Source organism: Astatotilapia calliptera, chromosome 3, assembly GCF_964374335.1.
Source record: "Astatotilapia calliptera chromosome 3, fAstCal68.1, whole genome shotgun sequence".
Taxonomy (NCBI): domain Eukaryota; kingdom Metazoa; phylum Chordata; class Actinopteri; order Cichliformes; family Cichlidae; genus Astatotilapia; species Astatotilapia calliptera.
The window spans coordinates 69,462,036-69,481,752 of record NC_137424.1 but is presented as its reverse complement, the minus strand read 5'-3'; the positions used below and the strand labels follow the sequence as shown (position 1 = coordinate 69,481,752).

At 40.7% G+C, this 19,717-nt stretch overlaps 2 protein-coding genes across 2 annotated transcripts; one reads left to right on the top strand and one right to left on the bottom strand.

The window, feature by feature from the left end:
• The first annotated feature begins 259 nt into the window (after window positions 1-259).
• Window positions 260-18,925, top strand: LOC113018497 (uncharacterized). Its single transcript, XM_080298932.1, has 11 exons — window positions 260-286; window positions 5,926-5,961; window positions 6,069-6,116; window positions 6,426-6,473; window positions 6,691-6,738; window positions 16,658-16,705; window positions 16,780-16,957; window positions 17,044-17,142; window positions 17,228-17,305; window positions 17,479-17,770; window positions 18,697-18,925. Exons 2-11 carry the CDS (start codon window positions 5,936-5,938, stop codon window positions 18,723-18,725), a joined length of 894 nt encoding a protein of 297 aa, XP_080155058.1. The 5' UTR covers window positions 260-286; window positions 5,926-5,935; the 3' UTR covers window positions 18,726-18,925.
• Window positions 7,743-14,525, bottom strand: LOC113032145 (uncharacterized). The gene is made up of 7 exons (XM_080298922.1): window positions 13,525-14,525; window positions 10,612-10,815; window positions 9,301-10,343; window positions 9,115-9,184; window positions 8,532-8,706; window positions 8,237-8,402; window positions 7,743-8,086 (listed from the first exon to the last, which is right to left on the bottom strand). The coding sequence occupies exons 2-6, from the start codon at window positions 10,811-10,813 to the stop codon at window positions 8,237-8,239; spliced, it is 1,656 nt and encodes a 551-aa protein (XP_080155048.1). The 5' UTR covers window positions 10,814-10,815; window positions 13,525-14,525; the 3' UTR covers window positions 7,743-8,086.
• Window positions 18,926-19,717: the final 792 nt, after the last annotated feature.

The following is a 19,717-nucleotide window of genomic DNA, read 5'->3' as shown; positions in this document are numbered from 1 at the left end:
AGATAGGGTTAGGGTTAGGGGATATCTGTTATATCTGTGTTTCTTTACCTTCAAATTAGAGATTGTAATCTAATTGCTTGATTACAATTAGAGATTGTAATCAAGCAGCAGCTCCACAGGATGTCACTATGTTGCTATATGATCTTCATATCATAAGATTTTACATTTTAGAAAAGCTCAATAAACATTAAAACTCTGAAATGAATTCTTCAAAATTGTTGTGTGTATTGTGAATAACTTTTCTATCAATCAGCAGGAATCAATCAGCAGCTCCACAGGAGCTGAGGTAAGGATTCACTCTTTTTAATATTATTTGATGTTTCTGATCAGGAATTTTAAAAATTGCTTCATTTACCTGGTTTCCACAGCTGAACATAGGATAGACTGCATGAATTATACTATATTTTGCTATGTGATCATCTCATCATAAGATTTTATTTAAAAAAAAAAAAAAAAAAAAAAACTCAATAAACCTTACTCTGAAATTAATGCTTATAATTTTTTAATGTAAAATTAATATTTTTGGGCATGAATATTTCTTCATAATTCTGGAATACAATTCCCTAATACACCAGATAGTTTACTGTCATTGAAGAGTTTTGTAGAACATCACTCATTATTTCTGTTGAGTTCAGGTTTATGTTTACTGAATTTTGTACATCGCTTGCTACTGAAAACAAGGCTGAACCATTTGTTAATGGTGTGTGTGTGTGTGTGTGTGTGTGTGTGTGTGTGTGTGGGGGGGGTAACACTGTGCAATATATACAGTATTTAGTTTTAGCATTTATATTTACTGTTAACTGTGAATCCTCTCAAAGTGTTAATGCTATCTTATTTTAATAAACCTGTACCTGCCTTCACGACACGTGACCATGTGAAGCTAGACAGCCAGTGAACAAAATAGATGAGATCTCTACACAAGGCTTGCTTTTCGTGATTTTAATGAAGATCTTTTTAAGCCTTTTCCTCTCTCGAGGCTTCTCCTTGCCATCTCTTTTTGGTAACTGAAATATACAGAAAGTAAAAATAAATTGCTAGCTAATACACATCTTAATTTACAAACTTAATGATTAGCCTAGCTTAACACATGCGTTGCATTAGCATCACAGTTCACTTCATGTAAACACTTAAAAGTTGTTTCTGAACACATTAATACTCACAAAGACAAACATTTTCCAAGGTACAAGCATGTAGGGCAGCGGTCCCCAACCTTTTTTGCGCCACAAACCGGTTTATGCCCGACAATATTTTCACGGACCGGCCTTTAAGGTGTCGCGGATAAATACAACAAAATAAAACTAGTACCGGTACCGAAAAAAATAAGATTTATTCATAACACACGTGAAAAGACCCAGGAAAACCGAGTTAACGATAAAAACCCTCCCTTCTTTTCCTCCCCATCCCCAGCTACCTCCCTCTTCCCGCTCCACCACACCCACCCACACAGGTAGGGCCTTGGGGTGCGGTGTGTCACCAGGGTGCAGGGGAGACATCTCCCCCCTCTGCCCCCTTCTGGCCACCTGTGCCTCAATTTTATCTCACAACTTAGACATCCACATTTCTTACACTCTCATAACACACACATATATACAGGGCCTTGAGGGTGGGCACGTTAACGGCGTCCACTGGACGGTCTGTACTCAAACCTAGCCGGTGCCCACCTCTCAATTTTAAATCCATGTAGACATTGAGGGTTCTCGGGAGGGGCCGTGCTAACACCTGCTGCTCTCTGGCAGCAGCACCATGCTCTCCCTTGTTTTACCCCTACTTGCCTGGTGTTGGCCAGAGGGGCCGATGGCGCGATATGGCAGCCTCGCTTCTGTCAGTCTGCCCCAGGGCAGCTGTGGCTACAACTGTAGCTTGCCTCCACCAGTGTGTGAATGCGAGAGTGAATGAATAGTGGCATTGTAAAGCGCTTTGGGTGCCTTGAAAAGCGCTATATAAATCCAATCCATTATTATTATTATTATTAAATGCACTTTAGAGCAACACGCAGCAACACTACGCATGAGCTGGAGGAGGGAGGTATGGGGTCTTCACACACCCCCGTTCTCTTTTTTTTTTTTTTTTTTTGGCCTGTCCCGTTTGGCTCTTTTGCCATCAGAATTGTTGTCTAAAGGCAAAGAAAGATGCCCAACGGATTTACTTTACCAAACTGACCATCCCAGCCTTGCCGTAATGGTCCATTTGATTCACCTTTTATTGTTTATTTTATTTTCACTTACTGAATACGGGACAGACTTGACTGGGGGAAAGAAAGAGGTAAAGAGAAACAGCTGAGAAGAGGGACGGGGGAGAAGGGCAAAAAACATAAACCAACAGAACGGGCAGAGAAAAAAAATGCATATATCAATCACCTGGATCACCTGCTGAGAAAGAAAAAAGAGAGCAAGCAGAAGAGAACAAGAGTAATAGAATAAACAACATCACAATGATATATGGGAATATGACAGTAAATACTAAATGTTAAACATTATTGTGCAGCACATAAGATCAACAGAACACAGTGTGCTTTGAGGTAGGAGCCAAAAAGGGTGTAGTTTGTGTGTGTGATCACCCGTGTGTACACCTGTGAGCATGGACGCGCTTGTTTTTTGTTTTTTAAAAGGTTCCTTCATGTAATGATCTGCTAGAGGGTGTGGGGGGGCCACAGCCCCGTCCTCCAGGGCGTGAAGCAGGTGTGGAGGAGATCAAAACTCCAGACATCCAGAGGCCCCCAGAACACAAGAGACCAAAGAAGACCAACAGAGGGGCAGCTGCGCCACTGTCCCGGAAAGAGCTGAGGAGAGTCCCAGATGAGGGCTCACTCAGCAGCCGCGGAGCAGAAGCCAGGGGGAGTTGCAGTGACGCGCCCGTGAGCTCCGCCGGCAGCCAGCTGCGCCTGAGTGACCGAGCCCAGGCCGAGAGGCCGGGGGCACCCCACCTCCGAAGTGGCCCGAGCGAGCCCCAGGCTCCAGGCCCCGATAAGCGGCCGCCAAGGAGTGAGCCGGTGTGTACCTGGACGCCCATCCCCGGACACAAAGAACCACCAACGCACCGATGTCTGAGGGGGTCCGCCACTGGCAGGGGAAGTGGTGGTAGGGGGAGATAGGCCTCCAAACCTTGGAGGGCCTGAGATGTCCCCAGAGAGGTGGTGCCTGACACCCAACCTGACATATAGACACAGACATACAGGCACACACAGATACAAACATCCATTCCCACCCTCATGCTCTCATATGCACTTACTCCACACTCAACCAACGTGGAGAAGGACATAAAGAGACGTTGTACACACGATCACACTCCCCAAGCGTACTCTACAAACTGGGTCTAGGTGCCCCCGCCCCTGGAGGGGGGATGGGTAACATCTCTTGGGTCTGGGTGCTGTTTCCCCCTCTGGGGGCGAGGGTACCTGGACCCAGGGTATAGAGTATGTTTGGGGAGTGTGATTGTGTGTACATGTCCATGTGTGCATGAGGGTGGGAATGCATGTTTGTGTATGTGTGTGCCTGTTTGTCTGTGTCTATATGTCAGGTCGGGTCTTAGACTCCACCTCTCTGGGAACTCCCAGGCCCTCCAAAGTGTGGAGGCCTATCTCCTCTCACCCCACTCCCTGCCGGTGACTGATGCCCTCAGGGGTCGGTGCATTGGTGGTTCTTTGTGTCCGGGGTTGGGCGCTCAGGTATGTACCAGCTTACTCCCGGTGGCTACTTGGTGGGACCTGGCGCCTGTTGCTCGGTCAGGCCTCTGCCGGGGCGCGAGGGGCCCCCGGGCCTCTGGGCCTGCGGCTCGGTTCTCTCTGGCACAGCTGGCTGCTGGCAGAGCCGGCAGGCACGCCGGTGCAGCCCCCTCTAGCTTCTGCTCGGTGGCTACTGGGTGACCTCTCGTCTGGGGAGCCTCAGCCCTTCCCATGAGGGTGGAGAGATGGATGAGATCCGCCCCTGAAACCTGACAACATTGATTTTTAAACTTAGTTTTACTGGTTTAGTAAGTAAAAGAAAAGAAACATTCCAGAAATCCAGACCTGTGTTACTGAGCATCAGGAAGTGTGGTCTAAGGAGTTTGGAAAGAAAAGCGTCTGGACTTCTTGAGTTGTTTGAAGATGTTTCACCTCTCATCCGAGAAGCTTCATCAGTTCTAAAGGTCCAATTGGTGGGGAGTCCCAGATTTAAACCCAGTGGGAGTTTCCCCCCAAAGAGGGACCTGATGATCTTCTACCTAATCACATGAGCCAAGGTGTGAATGCGGGTGTGGGTCCTAATCAGCCAGGGTTTCGGGTGAGCTCATTGCGAAACCTTGCCCCACCTTATCATGTGATTTCCTAAGGTCAGATGGCCCAGGATGTGAGTGGGCGTTAAGGTGTCTGGGAAGGGATCTCAAAACAGGATTATAGATGGCAGAGAGTTGGTGTTGTAAACCACCGCCTCTGTTCAGATAGGTGTACATTTGCATGGGATTAATGAAGACTCCGTCAATTTTAGAAACTCCCACCATGCTGTCAGAGAAGAGCTGATGTTGATGCTTTTAAAGCATTCATGTCATAGGATGTTTGAGCTGATAAATGGTAGGTCTGAGATCTCTAGATTCTTGCAAAGTGCTTGTTCTACATCTAGCCAAGGTTCATCTAAGAGGGTATGTTTTAGCCATCCTGAGATAAACTGAAGCCTGTTGGCTAAGAAGTAGTGCTGAAAGTTAGGCAGTTCTAGTCCTCCTTTATCCTTGGTCTTTTGTAGTGTTTTTAAGCTCGGGTGAGCTCATTGTGAAACCTGGCCCCACCCTATCATGTGATTTCCTGAGGTCAGATGGCCCAGGATGTAAATGGGCGTTAAGGCGTCTGGGAAGGGATCTCAAAACAGGATTATAGATGGCAGACAGTTGGTGTTGTAAACCACCGCCTCTGTTCAAAGATGGTTTGATGACACATACAGGTGATACATACATTATACTGCTACTGTTCTATTGAAATTTTAAACGAATATCCTCATCCGTGGATCTCATTTTTCTTAGAAACACAAAATAGGTAAAAAAAATTTTAAAAAAATCTGGAAATTCTTGGTTTTTACATTCATCGGGTCCCAATATGCCCAAATATCAAAGAGAAATTAAAAATGCATGCCGTGGAGGAGTCTGGGTCTTAGGAGGTTAAAGAAATATCCAGGTAACAAAACCAAAGGGTGGGGGATCATTACATATGGAGAGTTCATGTCAATATGCTAGACAACAACACATTCTTCCTAGGAGTGTGTGTTGCAGCAAATTCATCACAAGGTTGTGCAACAAACCCAGGAACTCTACAGGCCTCAGTGAGCAGGTTAAAGGTTAACATTAATGACATCACAATTAGAAAAAGACTGAACAAGCACAGCTGCTTGTAAGGATTGCAAGAGAAATCCTCTTCTATCTAAAATAACATAACTAAATGGCTTAGGTTTGCAAAGCTAGGGGTGAACAAAGCACAAGACTTGATAAAGTGGGGAACAACTAAGCTGTATTGCCTCTTCACTTCACTGTGCAATACCTTTTGTGCAATACTTTTTTGTTAATAGTCAACGGTGCAATAGACTATACTTGAAATGTGCAATTCACTTGTATTTTTATTTTTTATTTTATTCCTATTTATTCTATTTATCCCCTTTGTATATTTTATCTATGTGTGTATATATTTATATTTATATATAATATTCTGTAACTCTGTAACTTCTGTCGGTGCTGTGCTTTTTTGGAACCGAATTTCCCAGAGGAACCCACCCGAGGGATTAATAAAGTTTTTTTTATCTTATCTTACATCACTGCAGGTTACTGCTGCTAAAGCATGTTCTACAAGCTGCTGAATCCGGTGGTGGACTTGTACACAAAACTGTAGATACAGATGTATTTCTAACCAAGGGGCTGAGTGAATATATTGTATATTGTGAATAACCTCTCTATGATGTTTTTAAACAGTTTGGCTGAGATGGGAAAAAAACTTTGTGAGGCAAAGTAAACATTCTTTTTTTTTCTCATATTTCACAAGTGCCTCAAGTTTCTCATTTCCTCTTTTTATTTCATCCTGTTTTATCTGTTCATGCTGTATATTTGTTTCACAGTATGGTGGTGAAACGTCATGAGGAGGAACTGAATTCAGTCAAAGAGAGGTACTGTTGGTATAATCTGGTGAAATATCACATAACATATTTGCACTTACATTGTTAAAGTATTAAACTGTGAAATTTTGCAGTCTTTTGCAGAGTGGTGTGACTGATCAATAACTTTGCAATATTGCTTATTAACAGTGGCCTACAAAAAAAAAAAATGATTTGAAAGACAAATGTAGAATTTAAACAGTTAGTGTTGGTTTCTATATGTTTGGCATTATGTTTAAAAGTGTTGATGTGTTATTGTTTAATGATGAATTTGTGATCTGATGTGTTTTAACAGATTAATCTGTTTACTTTTTTAAATAGTTTGACGGAGGTGAACACATTTTACCAATTGAGCCTCAGAAAAGCAGGGTAATTATATCTCTGCAATATTTATAGACACCCATGAAACAGTATTTGTATCCGCTGTCAATCAACATACACACACACACACATATATATATATATATATATATATATATATATATATATATATATATATATATATATATATATATATATATATGTATGTATATGTATATATATATATATATTTTTTTTTTTTTTTTTTTTTGATTTGTTTTAACAGTTTGGCTGCAATGGAACAGTTTTATAAAGAGAAACTCCAAGAAGAAAGGTAAACACATTTCAATGCATAAAAGACTTAAAAATGTTTCAAATCCACATCCAGGCTGTGGTGACAGTCAACTTTTATTATTTTATTTATGATTTTATTAACAGACAACAATCTTGGCACAGAGATACATTAACGTAATACCTTAATGTTAGAGCACAACAATGTGTCGTATCTAGGTATTCATGTTCATAACTTATTATTAAATGTCAAAGTCAAGTCAAAGTCAAAGTCAACTTTATTTGTCAATTCTGCCACATGTACAGGACATACAGAGAATAGAAATTTCGTTACTCTCAAACCCTAGATGAAATAGCAAATGAACATTTAAATAAAAGAGAGTGATTAAAAAATGCAAATAAAATAATTAAAAAGTAAAAATTTAAATAAATACAATACAAATTAACAAGAAAGCTATGCAATATACAATATACAATATTCAGGTAAGGGTAAATGACATTGAGTGTAAACCAGGCAGAGTAGTGCAAATAGGCAAATAGTGCAAATGGAGATTTAGTGATGTACGGTAAGAGATAGTATAACAACAAAGTCTTATGAGGTAGTGGCAGCACTGTTAGACATTTTATTGTATTTTTACAGTAACTTACTGGCAACACTATTGCCAGTAAGTTACTGTAATTACTGATCTACAGTATCTTTACTGTTGTGATGTTTTACAGTTCAACCACTTTACTGTAAACATATATTACAGTATAACAGCTTTACTGTAAACATATATTACAGTATAACAGCTTTACTGTAAACATATATTACAGTATAACAGCTTTACTGTAAACGTGGTTTACAGTTAGAAAGACTTACCGTGATTAAGTTTTATAGTATCACTGTACTGCAAATGTGGTTTATGGTATAACACTGTAATTGTGTACAGTATAATTTGTTTAGACTGTAATTGTGTTTTACAGCATATAAAATAATATTAACATTCATATTCAATATAAGAACATTTACAAAAAACAATATAATTCAATAAAGTAGTCTCAGAATAGTGAATTAAACCAACATTTATTGTTGATATTTTTTTTTAACAAGAAAAACATTTTTCAACTGAATAAAAACAATGCCAATAACCAAAATAAATAGAAGCGTACATGAAAACTACACAGTCCTTCACCTTTCTGTCTGATTTTTTTAAGGAAAACAGTTTTTCATTCCACTAAAAACAGGACAAACCCACCAGCATGAACATTAAATAAACTATTACAATTGTAAAACAAAACTCATTTACAAAATGTAATAATTATCAGTGGGTCCCAGGAAATAGAATGTGACATGGGATTTAGATTTCCGTTACCAGGATGGTCGGGTTCAGCGTAGTCTACATCACCACCTGTCAAAGACACATAATCAATATTCATGTTTGCTCAGGTTATTCACTTGTTCACATCTGTCTGAGATCATTCATACTGTTGTATGGATGTGTGTACAGTATGTATATAATTATCAGCTATGTAAAAGATATTATCATCTCTGTTCTTACCTAGTTGGAAGTCCTCCATTCAAACTCAGAGAGCCGCTGGAGGAAGGTGGTGATCCGAGGGCAGATGCTTGTAACTTTCCTCTTTACGACACGACCTGTCTTGCGGCTTGTACCAAGTTTTGCAGGGCATTTTGTTCCCATGTCTGGATTGATCCTCACAAAGAACCTTTTAACAGAAAAAAGGCTGCTTTAATTTCAAAATTAAAACATACGTTACAGCAATCACCTATATGTTTCTGCAACTGTAGTCAAGCTATCACATATATTTCATTCTTAAATGGTGTAAAGTATTTACCTCTGTATCATCTCCAGTGTGATGGACGCTGACTCCTGATACTCAAGGTTGAAAACGTAGTATGACGCAAAGAAGACAGCAAGGGTGCTGGCAAAGTCATGCATCTGCTCAGGCTCATAAAATACCTTGCCCTCCAAACTGATCATCCAGCGGCTTGCAGACATGAAATTATTCCCTAAAAACAGACAAGAGTCCAATAAGACAATGTGCTCACGCTTACAAATAAGGTTTCCACAAGAATGCTGGATAGCAGGCCTCACACTGTACAAAAATAGAATCCACACGGTTTGCTGCTATTTCTCTTATTATTTATTATCTAATGAAAATTATGATCAATTACAGGAAAAAACTGCCTTATGTCTTTGCATTTTGGCCTGTGCTGAAGTGTTAGGCTGTTTTTTCCTGTTGGTCATTGTGTATAATAAATAATAAGAGAAACAGCAGCAAACTGTGTGTATTCTATTTTTATACAATATAAAACAGACAAACCCCTGTTAAGTAAGTTGTTGTGGGTACAAATACCACAATAATTACATAGATTTTTTACAAAAATATTACAACAGGATTGAAACTATTTACTTACCAAGCGCTATTACCCTTGGTGTGATGGGTAAGGTCATCTCTCTCTCAACAGACATCTTGGTGGAAAAAGCCTTTAAAACACAAAATGAACTGATTTGAATGATGATACCCAAAATCATTGAAATATTTTCCTTTGTTTATGTTGACAGTATTGAGAGTGCATGTGTAAAATTTTAAATATAATTACGTCAGCCAAGATGAAGATTGAGTCCTCTTTTTCTTGGAAGTACTTCATCAGAAGGAGGATGGCTGCTGTGGCGATCTGGTTGTGGTTCAGCTTTGCACTGTCGCACTCACGTAGCAGATGTTCAATCTCCTTGTTCCACTGAAGTCTCTGGCTTTGAAAGAAGTTCAAAATTCTCCTTCCTTTCGTAAGAAGGGCTTCACTGAGACGTGTCTCTACCTCAATATCTGTGAGTGTGTGGAAGTGAGTGCAGAGGCCTCTTTTAGTAAAAAGAAATGGCCAATGCTCTTGAACCTCACATAAGGTGGGGGCAGGCCAAGAATTAAGCATGTGCCTCTGGTAAATATAAGTCAAAGACATATAAGTATTTACATCTGTTGTTTCAATTGCTTGAGGACCTGCTGATCTGAAGACAGTTGACATAGTCTGTCTTTTTGTCTCCAAAGTTTCACTCGTTTCTCCTTCTGGTAGGGTTGTGGGTTGCCAGTTGATGCAACCATAGCTATCAAGTTCAGATCTCCCCCTTTTGATGGCAACATCACCCTCATTGTTTTCCCTGGTAGACCTTTTCCTTGGCTGCCGGATTCTGCTGCTGACATTGTCTCTATTTACATGTTCAACTCTTGTTTTAAGCTGTTTGAGTAGGGAATAATAACCACAGCCTAATTGCTCACCTTCTGCAGTCTTATCTGCAAAGGTAGCGGGATACTTAGATACAATAGCTCTAGCTACCTCCCCACAAGCAGCTCTGTTAGGGTTGGGGCAGTGTACTCGCATTCCTTCTACAACAGTCCTAATCATTATTCTCCTGTCTTCTGGGTGAGCCATTCCACCAGTTGCCAAGGCCTGTGAAAGTCTTGTTGGCATCTTCTCCCAGGGAACTGAAAAATTGCTGATCCAGGAGGTGTTGCTTACATTTGGTTGTGTGGAAGGGAGTTGACCTGATGCTTGTGCAGAACAGAGTGAATTACCCTGTAGTGGCATTTGCACAGTTGTTGAGCAGGTGGTTTCAGGTTCCTTTGGGTTGTTTGAAGAGCCAGACTCCACTTGGTCGTCGATATTCACACACACACATAAACACAGCAGAACAATTCCACATTAACTATGTACAGATGGTTTTTTTGGAGTATTTATTGAGTAATACTCTTATATAAGACACAAAAGCAAGAGTGTTGGAGAAATAATACCAATGGCAATGAAAGCTAGTTTTAGTTTTGAAAGCTATAACAATTTCAAAATAACTCTCAAAATAACTAATTTACAACTATTTTCAAGATAGGACTGCAACCATTTATGACATTAATGCATTCTCACCTTTTCTGAATACTTGAACAAGTCTTCGACTTTGAATTGGTGTCAAGAAAGGCTTGATATCATCAGGCTCAACAAACAGGAGATCTTCTCTGTTTCTAACACCAATAATGTCTGTCAGGTGCTCAATAACTGCCCTCTTTGTCTCTTCATGCAGGTCAGGTAATGCCAGGTTAATTTCATGATGTAGGCTGCCACTGTCCATATCTGCAATGAATTAAGAGGATGATATTGAATGATGCAAAGATACAACGGTTAAACCTGAAGCGATATACACTGGCAGAGGGTAGTAATCAAACAAACTGTCTGCTTGAACACATATGAATCTTTTTTCAGAATTGTGTAGACAGTGAAGTCCAAGGTTGATCAGTATCACAGATTGAAGGATGTCCAAAACAAAGTGTACTTGTTTGTGACTGATGAGGATCACTGAGATTTTTCCAAAGATGTGGCCACATTCATCATGACCCATAGCAACAACAAGCCCTTTGCAATATTTTGTTCCTTTGTAAACTACTGCTGATACCTCTGACGTTGTTTCTTTCATCAAGCCAGCTGTCCTGACAGACTCCTGAATTAGACCATTGTACAACTGCTCATCATATTCACTAGTTTCACCAACTGCTTGAACTGCTGGAGCAAACAATGGTCCACTGCTGAGGTACGCCTGAAGCAGCTGGTGCCTTTCTGCCAGTGTTTTACAAAGGTGAACAAAGTTGTGCAGTTTCCGGGCGCATTCCTTGAAATACGAATGCTTACTCTCGAACCGGAGAGTCCACAAGCGAATAAGAGGCCCAAAGTGCAAAAAGAGGTCACTATAGTGCAGTAAATAGTGATGCTTGGGCTTGAGTGGGTGATTAGGGAAAATTGTGTGTCTTGAATGAACATACTCCTCTGTTATTATCTTAAGGTATGCAATCTGGTCATGATGGATCTTGGGAGCACATATGAGCTCAACCATTTCCTTGAGCTGTAGATACAGTTGCCAGACCTGACTGTCCTCAGGATTTTTTATCCTGTCACCAACCAACAATGGCAACAGTCGCAACAGACACCAGTTCTGTGCTGCAGAACCAGAAAGTTTTTTGCCACACTCCTTAACCTCACATGGTTTACTGAGACTATCATTCCCTGAGTATTTAAACTGTGTGATCGACCTGTTTAGTTGTGCATAAGTGAAATGCTTTTCCTGTTTCACTAAATGACTGATGTACAATGCCAAGTCATTAGAGACTACACCTTCAAATAAATCATGACCCAAACATGGGGGAAGCCCAGTACAGACATGAAAATATTTCAGAGAATTGAAAGGTGAGTCAAACTTTACCCCCTGTACCATGTCTTGGTCAGTGGTGGATAGCTGTTGTACACTCTCCTTGTGACCAGTGATGGTTCTTTTTGGACCAAGCTTTAGTGGTGTCTTTTCAAAGTCTGTCCTTTCAATCAAGCAGTATCTACAAAAATGCGTACTACAACTGAAGTTTTCAGTGAAACCACCTAAGCAGTGTGAACCAAGATTATCTCCACAAATGGAAATCAAGGCCGCTTTGAGGGTATTTCCATCATCTGTCTCAATCCCTGTATCTTCTAGATCTTTAAGGTCTGTGATAATACTTGAGAAAACTTTCTCCTGACCAAATGTCTTGAAGTCCCTTTCTCTGCACAGCATCACCAACTGCATGGGATCAACTGAAGAGCGATTGTGTGGCTGGACCTCACCAAGACTCATGTAAACCCCCAAAACTTTATGTTTTTTCTTCCCTGACCCAAGAGGATTCACAACCTCAAATCCATCCTGGTAAAGGATGATGGACAATGAAGAAGGATTGTCTTTTAACAGAGCATTTTCTTTCACATTTCTTCCATCTGCCACATCCTCTACAACCATGTTGGAAGAGGTATGATTTTTGGATTGGTGATATTGCTCTTTAACACTTGACTGTCTAAGGAGTGATTTTAATGTCTCTTTGATGGAAATGTACTGGCAAAAGCATTCCTTTCCAGCAGCATCACTTCCCAGATAAATCTGGGTGGGTTCAACATAGTCAAAATACTGCTTGTAAAATGTTCTCCTTGTTTTGTCAGATCTGAGTATTCCTTTGTTGTATATTGTGAAGACATCCTCTTTAGAGAGATTTTGAATAATCATTTCTATCTCAGTTTGTGGTATGTCTAGCTCAGAAAGCTTGCCCTTCAACTTGTCAAAAACATCTGCCATAGAAGTGCTATGGACATGCAGAAATCCATCAAGAATACATTGTATTGTGCTCGCTGGCAACAGCATCTTGGCTTGCATTTTCAGGTAGAAAAGAGCCAAATTATGTAAAAATGTCTCTTGTTGATTATCACACTCCTCTAGATGATCACATGGAGTTGGAGTCAGAGTCTCCTCAGAAGGCTGAGTACAGTCTATATTTTCGGGGAGAGTTGACACCTGAGTTGTTATCACCGGCTTATGTTTCCTGGATAAATGTGTGGCAAAAGATGAGCGCACTCTGAAATGTTTGTGGCAGTCATCATAAGGACAGACAACTTTCTTGCCATCTTTAATATGAAATCTCAAATGAGTGCATAATGCTGAAAAATTCTCTGCCACATAGAAACATGCCTCAACTCCACAAGCAAGATTTCCTTTAAAATGGGTGTGTTTAGTCTGAGCCCTGCGATAGCGGTGGTTCCTGTGCATATGGGATCTGAATGCAGAAAATGTTCGATAGGAAGAAGGACATTGCTCTATTCCACATGTGAATCGATAATTAGCTGTGTGCTGATGTTTCTTCGTATGATAACAAAATTGTCTTAATTCTGAACAAAAAACACCACAAAATTTACACCTGTACATGGCTGCATGTGTCTGAATTTGAATTTCCAAAAAAATGTTGTCTACCTTTATTCTCACTAAATATGTCTTTTTACCTGCTGTTTTGTCTTGTCTGTCAAAGAACTGAGGCTACATCACACTGTCAGCGCGGCCAGCAAGGGCAGGAGGACAGCAATGCACCACACTGGGCGGGAAAAGACAGAGAGACAACTGTTAATTTAATGTTGCATTTATTTAACCCTTGAAAAATATATTTACATAAGTAAAAAAAAGAAAAAAAACACACAACCCATCTTTTCCAGAATAATTCAACTAATTCCCTTTTGACCAACCTAACACAGACGTTACATGGTTTTCATATGAAAAAGACCCTGGAAGACGTTGTATTAAAGGAAAAAAAACATGCTCCCCTTCCCACTTAAAAAAATAATAAATATTAAACTTAGGTTGGAGTTCCTCGCGCCACCAACCTAACGTTATATTAACTTTTTAATGTTGTGCACTGCAGCTCACACAAAATTAAATAAAGCAGGCTAACCTACATGAGCAAGCTCAAAACTGGATAAGATTGTTTTAGCAGTCTCTAAATTTCCAAAAAAAAAAGTTGTCTTACATTATTCTCATTAAATGTGTATTTTTACCTGCTGCTTTAGCTGAGGCTAAATGTCCCACTGTTAGCATGGCCAGCTTCTCAAAAGTCATAGAACAGAAGCGCAGGAGGACAATGCACCACACTCGGCGGGAAAAAGACAAAGACTGTCGTTGCGCCTGTGTTCCTCGCCCCTCCCCGTGGAAAATATATATCTAAATATTTATTTGAATAAGAAAAGAAAAAAACACATACAACCTATTTTTTCCAGAATAATTCAGCTAATGTGCTATTTCGACCAAGCTAACACCGAATTTAAGCCCCCCCTCCCCTCCCCCCACACACAAAAAATATATATGCTCTTAAAAATTAATAAACGAGTATGTTAGGTAGGAGAGTCCTTTGCATTACCTTATGACGTCCCGTTTGCAGTTTCCACACAGAGGTCCAACAATAACGAGGTGCAAAATCTTTTGTCCTCTCGAGCATATCGTAACGAAGAGTTAGCAAAGTTGGCCTGTCTTTCCTCTTCTGTCAATCACTGGATCACAGGTCATGTCAGTCAGGATATGGAGTGGTGGTTGGTAGAGATAGGTTGGTGGGCGGGGCCAGCATGCATTCAGTGTGTGTTTCACTAAGTTGGGTTGACTAGTTCCCAGAAGAGTTCTGTACATGTAAATGAGCAATTCAGTTACTGCTCGACTGAGAAGCCTCCACCAAATTATTACAATATTCTCCACTGACTGAAGTTCGCCTTTGGCAACGCAGTGGCAAGCACACATTTGCAGCAGCTGTGCATGTGCATACAACTGCATGCAGCAGATTAGATGATCAGAATTCTTGAACCTTACACACAGGCAAGTCCCCTAAAAAGTCAAAACCATAATACTTTCACTGGTATCATACTGACAAATGGCATAGGTTGGAGGAAAATCTGGAAATGGTTGGCAGTGAAAGAGTTAAAATGTAATGCACTATTGCAACCAACCACTGAAAGAGTAAAAATACACAAACAGTATGATGAACCATTCAAATCACATAATACAGTAGCACTACTGCTAATGTGTTAACGGTAGGTATAACTACTACCGCAATTTTAAAAAATACAGTAAGTAAATGTAAAAAACCTTAATATACCCATAATGCAAAGCAAATTACAGTAATTAACTGTAGAAATGTTTTCAGGTAAGTTACTGGGCATTTTGTGGTATTTTACTGTGAAAAATACAGCAAAGGTTAACAGTGAGTCCAATGCTCCACAAAGTGACTGGTAACTGGTGCAGGCCAGTGAGTGAGTCAGAGTGTGTGTGTGTGTGTGTGTGTGTGTGTGTGTGTGTGTGTGTGTGTGTATGTGTGTGTGTGTGTGTGTGTGTGTGTGTGTGTGTGTGTGTGTGTGTGTGACAGAGTTCAGTGAGACCGTGGAGGAGAGGAGGGGAGAGGGGGCAGAATCGGGAGGGAGTTAAGCTTCCTGACAGCCTGATGGATGAAGCTGTCCTTCAGCCTGCTGGTCCTGGCCTGGAGACTCCGCAGTCTCCTCCCTGACGGCAGCAGCTTGAAGAAGCTTTGCATTGGGTGCGTGGGATCAGCCGCTATGCAAAGGGCTTTTTTAGTGAGACGGGTGCTGTAAATGTCCTGGAGGGAGGGGAGAGAGACACCAATGATCCTCTCTGCAGCCCTCACTATGCGTTGGAGGGTTCTATGACAGGACGCATTGCAGGCTCCAAACCACACAGTGATGCAGCTCGACAGGATGCTCTCGATGGTGCCTCTGTAGAAAGTGTGCATGATGGGGGCTGGTGCTCCTGCTCTTCTTAGTTTGCAGAGAAAGAAGAGACGCTGCTGTGATTTCTTGGCCAGTGCTGTGGTGTTGTACGTCCAGGAGAGATCCTCTGTGATGTGCACACCCAAGAACTTGGTGCTGCTCACTCTCTCCACAGACGCTCCGTCAATGGTCAGAGGAGCATGTTGGGTGTGCATTCTCCTGAAGTCCACAACAATCTCCTTCGTCTTCTCCAAATGTGTTACCTCTATGACTACTTGCTGCCTTTAAATTTGATTTTCCCCAGTTTTCATCTTTAAGGAACTCCTCTGTTGGTGTGGCTGTATGCTTGTGAACAAAGAATTAGTTTGGTGGATGTATTCTTATTTTTAGATTCAAAATAGCTTCTTTGGCAACTAAGGAATTCAAAAGTCATGACAAATTATTAATTCATAGTTTTCAGATGATACAGCAAATTTGAACCAACTGGGGAACCGAAAATACCCAATACGGCAATCGTGGCTCAAGAGTTGGGTGTTCGTCTTGTAATCGGAAGATTGCCGGTTCGAGTTCCGGCTCGGACAGTCTCGGTCGTTGTGTCCTTGGGCAAGACACTTCACCTACTGGTGATGGCCAAAGGGGCCGATGACACGATATGGCAGTCTCGCTTCTGTCAGTCTGCCCCAGGGCAGCTGTGGCTACACCTGTAGCTTGCCTTCACCAGTGTGTGAATGTGAGAGCGAATGAATAGTGGCATTGTAAAGCGCTTTGAGGGGTCCCGAAAAGCGCTATATAAATGCAATCCATTATTATTTATACATATCTAATCCTAATGTAAACAGAAACAAATCACTTATTTGTACCAAACACTATTCCACAGATCTGCACATAAAGAAACTGAAGAAGAATTGAAATCATTCAAAGACAGGTACTGTAATGAAACGTGGATTTAACACCATCTGTTTATTTTACAATTTCAACATTATCTATTACTATTACCAGAGTGGCAGGAGAGGTTGACATTGCACTACAGGCCGGGAACTCTGAAAACATGAACAACCCAGTGAATGAAACCAGACTGAAAGAGATGTATAAAGAGCTGAGGAAGGACTGGACTAGAATCAAGCCTCATCTGCAGAAAGTTCACAGCACCCCAGAGAGAATCAAAGCCTGGATTCAGGTGGGGCATTAGAGTGAGATTATAGTGTAGTATGAACTTTATTCTTATAAAAAATATTTTTATTCCCTCTGCTCTGCGAATTATAGCGCAGCTTTCTGTGTGGGACAGGGGATATGGAACAGAAGAAGAAACTGATAGAGTTAGCATTTAACCTAAATGCAGACCACGCTCAAGCATCTCAGAAGGTACTGATGTGTTTGGGATGTGTTAAACATGATCACTGAAGCTTTTGTGATAAAGATCAACGACAGGTTTCATTATTTGTTTCAGGTTCATGAATACACGAAGCTAACCCTTCACAACCTTCAGCTTGCTTTTTACTACAGTTTCATAGACACTGCTGCTCAGGTTTGTTGGACATTGCACACATTGTAAATACACTACACTGTGCATTTGTGGGACATGAAACCAAACCCAGGTTATTAAATTGTTTGTTCAATAAGAAACTGTAACTTAAACACAACAGCTCTTTTTTGAATTAAATGTTTGTCATTTAAACTTGAATAATTTCTCAATGGCAGGGGTTCCATGGACAGGAAGGTGAAATTCATGATGCTAGCTTGAATAACCTCCTCTCGAAGTGCCGCTGGCTGAGCGGTTTATTTGCTTTGAACAACCCCCCTCTTCTGCCTGACTGGATAAATCATCATCCCGGGCAAGATGCTTGGAACATTTTCCCACAAGAGATCACAACTGATTTTGCCATGTCACTCTGCCAGGGCCACTCTGCAAAGGTCCTTAAATGTCTTTGCCCATTACAGGGCATGAACGAGAGTGGAGACCTCTGGAACAATGCAGCAGAACAATGTAGAAGTAAGAGAATTCCAACGTAGCTTGTGAAATAAAATGAGTTATTTCTTTTTAATATATCCATGAGAGATCGAAAAGAAGAAAACTGGACTAGTTTTGGGTTTTTAATGGCAACATAGACCCTTATCCAAGAGGCTTCTTCAGTTTTACAGCAATTGCTAGAGCATTCCAGATGATTTAAAAAAAAATTTAAAAAAGCTATTGGAGGCTTTCCTCTTGGAGGTGGTCATGAGAGTCGCTGGCCCACTTTTGATTATGTGAGTCATCACATGAACCAAGGTATGGAAAACGTCACTGAGAACAAGATGTAAAACCTTAGTAAGACATTACCCCACCCTACATGAGTTGTTGAAGTCACATGAGGCAAGGGGTGAGTGGAGGTTGAAACACCCAAGTAGGGATCTCAAGACTGCACTGACCGTGAATAATAGGTGGTGTTATAAGTCATCACCTGCGTTCATCCGTGAACAAGGTAAAGGTCTACAGAATCGCATTACTTTACACTTTAAAATCAGTTCAGCATATTACATTCTGCAGCATCCATGTTCAATTCATACTGTAGCATTTTTATGTTACAGTATGAAGTCTCCAGTAACACTTTGAGGAACCTTGGAGTCATTTTTGACCAGAATATGTTCTTCAAAGCACAATTTGAAATAAATATGTAGGACTGCTTTCTTCCATTTGCACAATATCTCTAAAATGAGAAATATCCTGTCTCAGAGTGACGCTTAGTTACTTAGTTATGCTGCAATAGGTGTAGGCTGCTGAGGGATTCTCATGAAACATTAAGTATTCTTTCTTCAGTCACCTTTATCACTCACTATGTGTTAATAGACCTCTCTGCATTGAATCATACTTGTTATTAATCTCTGACTCTCTTCCACAGCATGTCTTTTATCCTGTTTTTCTTCTCTTTCCCCAACCAGTCGCAGCAGATGGCCCCTCCCCTCCCTGAGCCTGGTTCTGCTGGAGGTTTCTTCCTGTTAAAAGAGAGTTTTTCATTCCCACTCTCACGAAAGTGTTTGCTCATAGGCGGTGATATGATTGTTGGGTTTTTCTCTGTATATTTTAATGTAAGGTATACGTTACAATATAAAGCGCCTTGATTGTTGTTGTGATTTGATGCTATATAAATAAAATTTATTTGAATATAAACACATGTCCCCTCTGCCATCCTGACACTGCCCTATGAGCGCCCTGCTTCATCTCTCCACTGCAGAAGACCAGAGACCACACCCATGGCAAAAATTTCAGAACATTTTACCCCCGACTGACAGTAATGTGAAAGTACTGCTTTGAAAGTGGTGCATGTTTTATTTCCTTGGCTTATATAAAATTAACATGTTTGACTTGACCATTCTTAGTGTCCTGTGTGTTTTAAATCTTGGGACATCCTTTAACGTAAACCAAGGAAAATGAAGAAAATGCTCCGTCTTTGTTTTTGCCTTGTTTTTGCCTCATAGTAGGCCACTATTATGGATGTATGTGATTTGACTTTAGAAAAAATTGAGTGGAAGGAGCAGAAGATGATAGTCAGCACGATTTGAGTGTGCGTTAATCTGTCAGAAGGACAAACTGGAGGACTGAGGGGCTCAGACCAAAGTGGAAGGAAGCTGAAGTTTTGTGGCCCTCTGGAGGCCAGATATAATTTATGACATTCATTTTGCTGTGACAAGAGGAATTTTCGATAGTGGTGAAGAGTAAAGAGAACACACCAACATCTATTAATCCTCATACACATTTTTATGGAAGTTTTCCAGAGACACTGATGCACAGAAAAATTCTCTGCCGGTTTCTGCATCCCACAGGGATTCTGTGGATTCCCCTTTGGACCTGAAAACTCCAGCAAGTATAAGAACCCCAATAGGCCTGTAGATCAACGTGGTCCATCTCCTTCCACCTCTCTCCAAAACACACCTTCCTTCTAGATTACTGCAATCCAGAATA

Excerpts from the sequence above, each read along its gene's own strand:
- LOC113018497 (XM_080298932.1), top strand. The coding sequence starts at position 5,936 with ATGGGAAAAAAACTTTGTGAGGCAAA. Across the intron at positions 6,474-6,690 it reads TTGAGCCTCAGAAAAGCAGG|TTTGGCTGCAATGGAACAGT; the intron begins GTAATTATATCT and ends TTGTTTTAACAG. Across the intron at positions 6,739-16,657 it reads GAGAAACTCCAAGAAGAAAG|ATCTGCACATAAAGAAACTG; the intron begins GTAAACACATTT and ends ACTATTCCACAG.
- LOC113032145 (XM_080298922.1), bottom strand. The coding sequence starts at position 10,813 with ATGGACAGTGGCAGCCTACATCATGAAATTAACCTGGCATTACCTGAC. Across the intron at positions 10,344-10,611 it reads TGTTCAAGTATTCAGAAAAG|TGGAGTCTGGCTCTTCAAAC; the intron begins GTGAGAATGCAT and ends TCGACGACCAAG. Across the intron at positions 8,707-9,114 it reads ACCAAGGGTAATAGCGCTTG|GGAATAATTTCATGTCTGCA; the intron begins GTAAGTAAATAG and ends GTCTGTTTTTAG.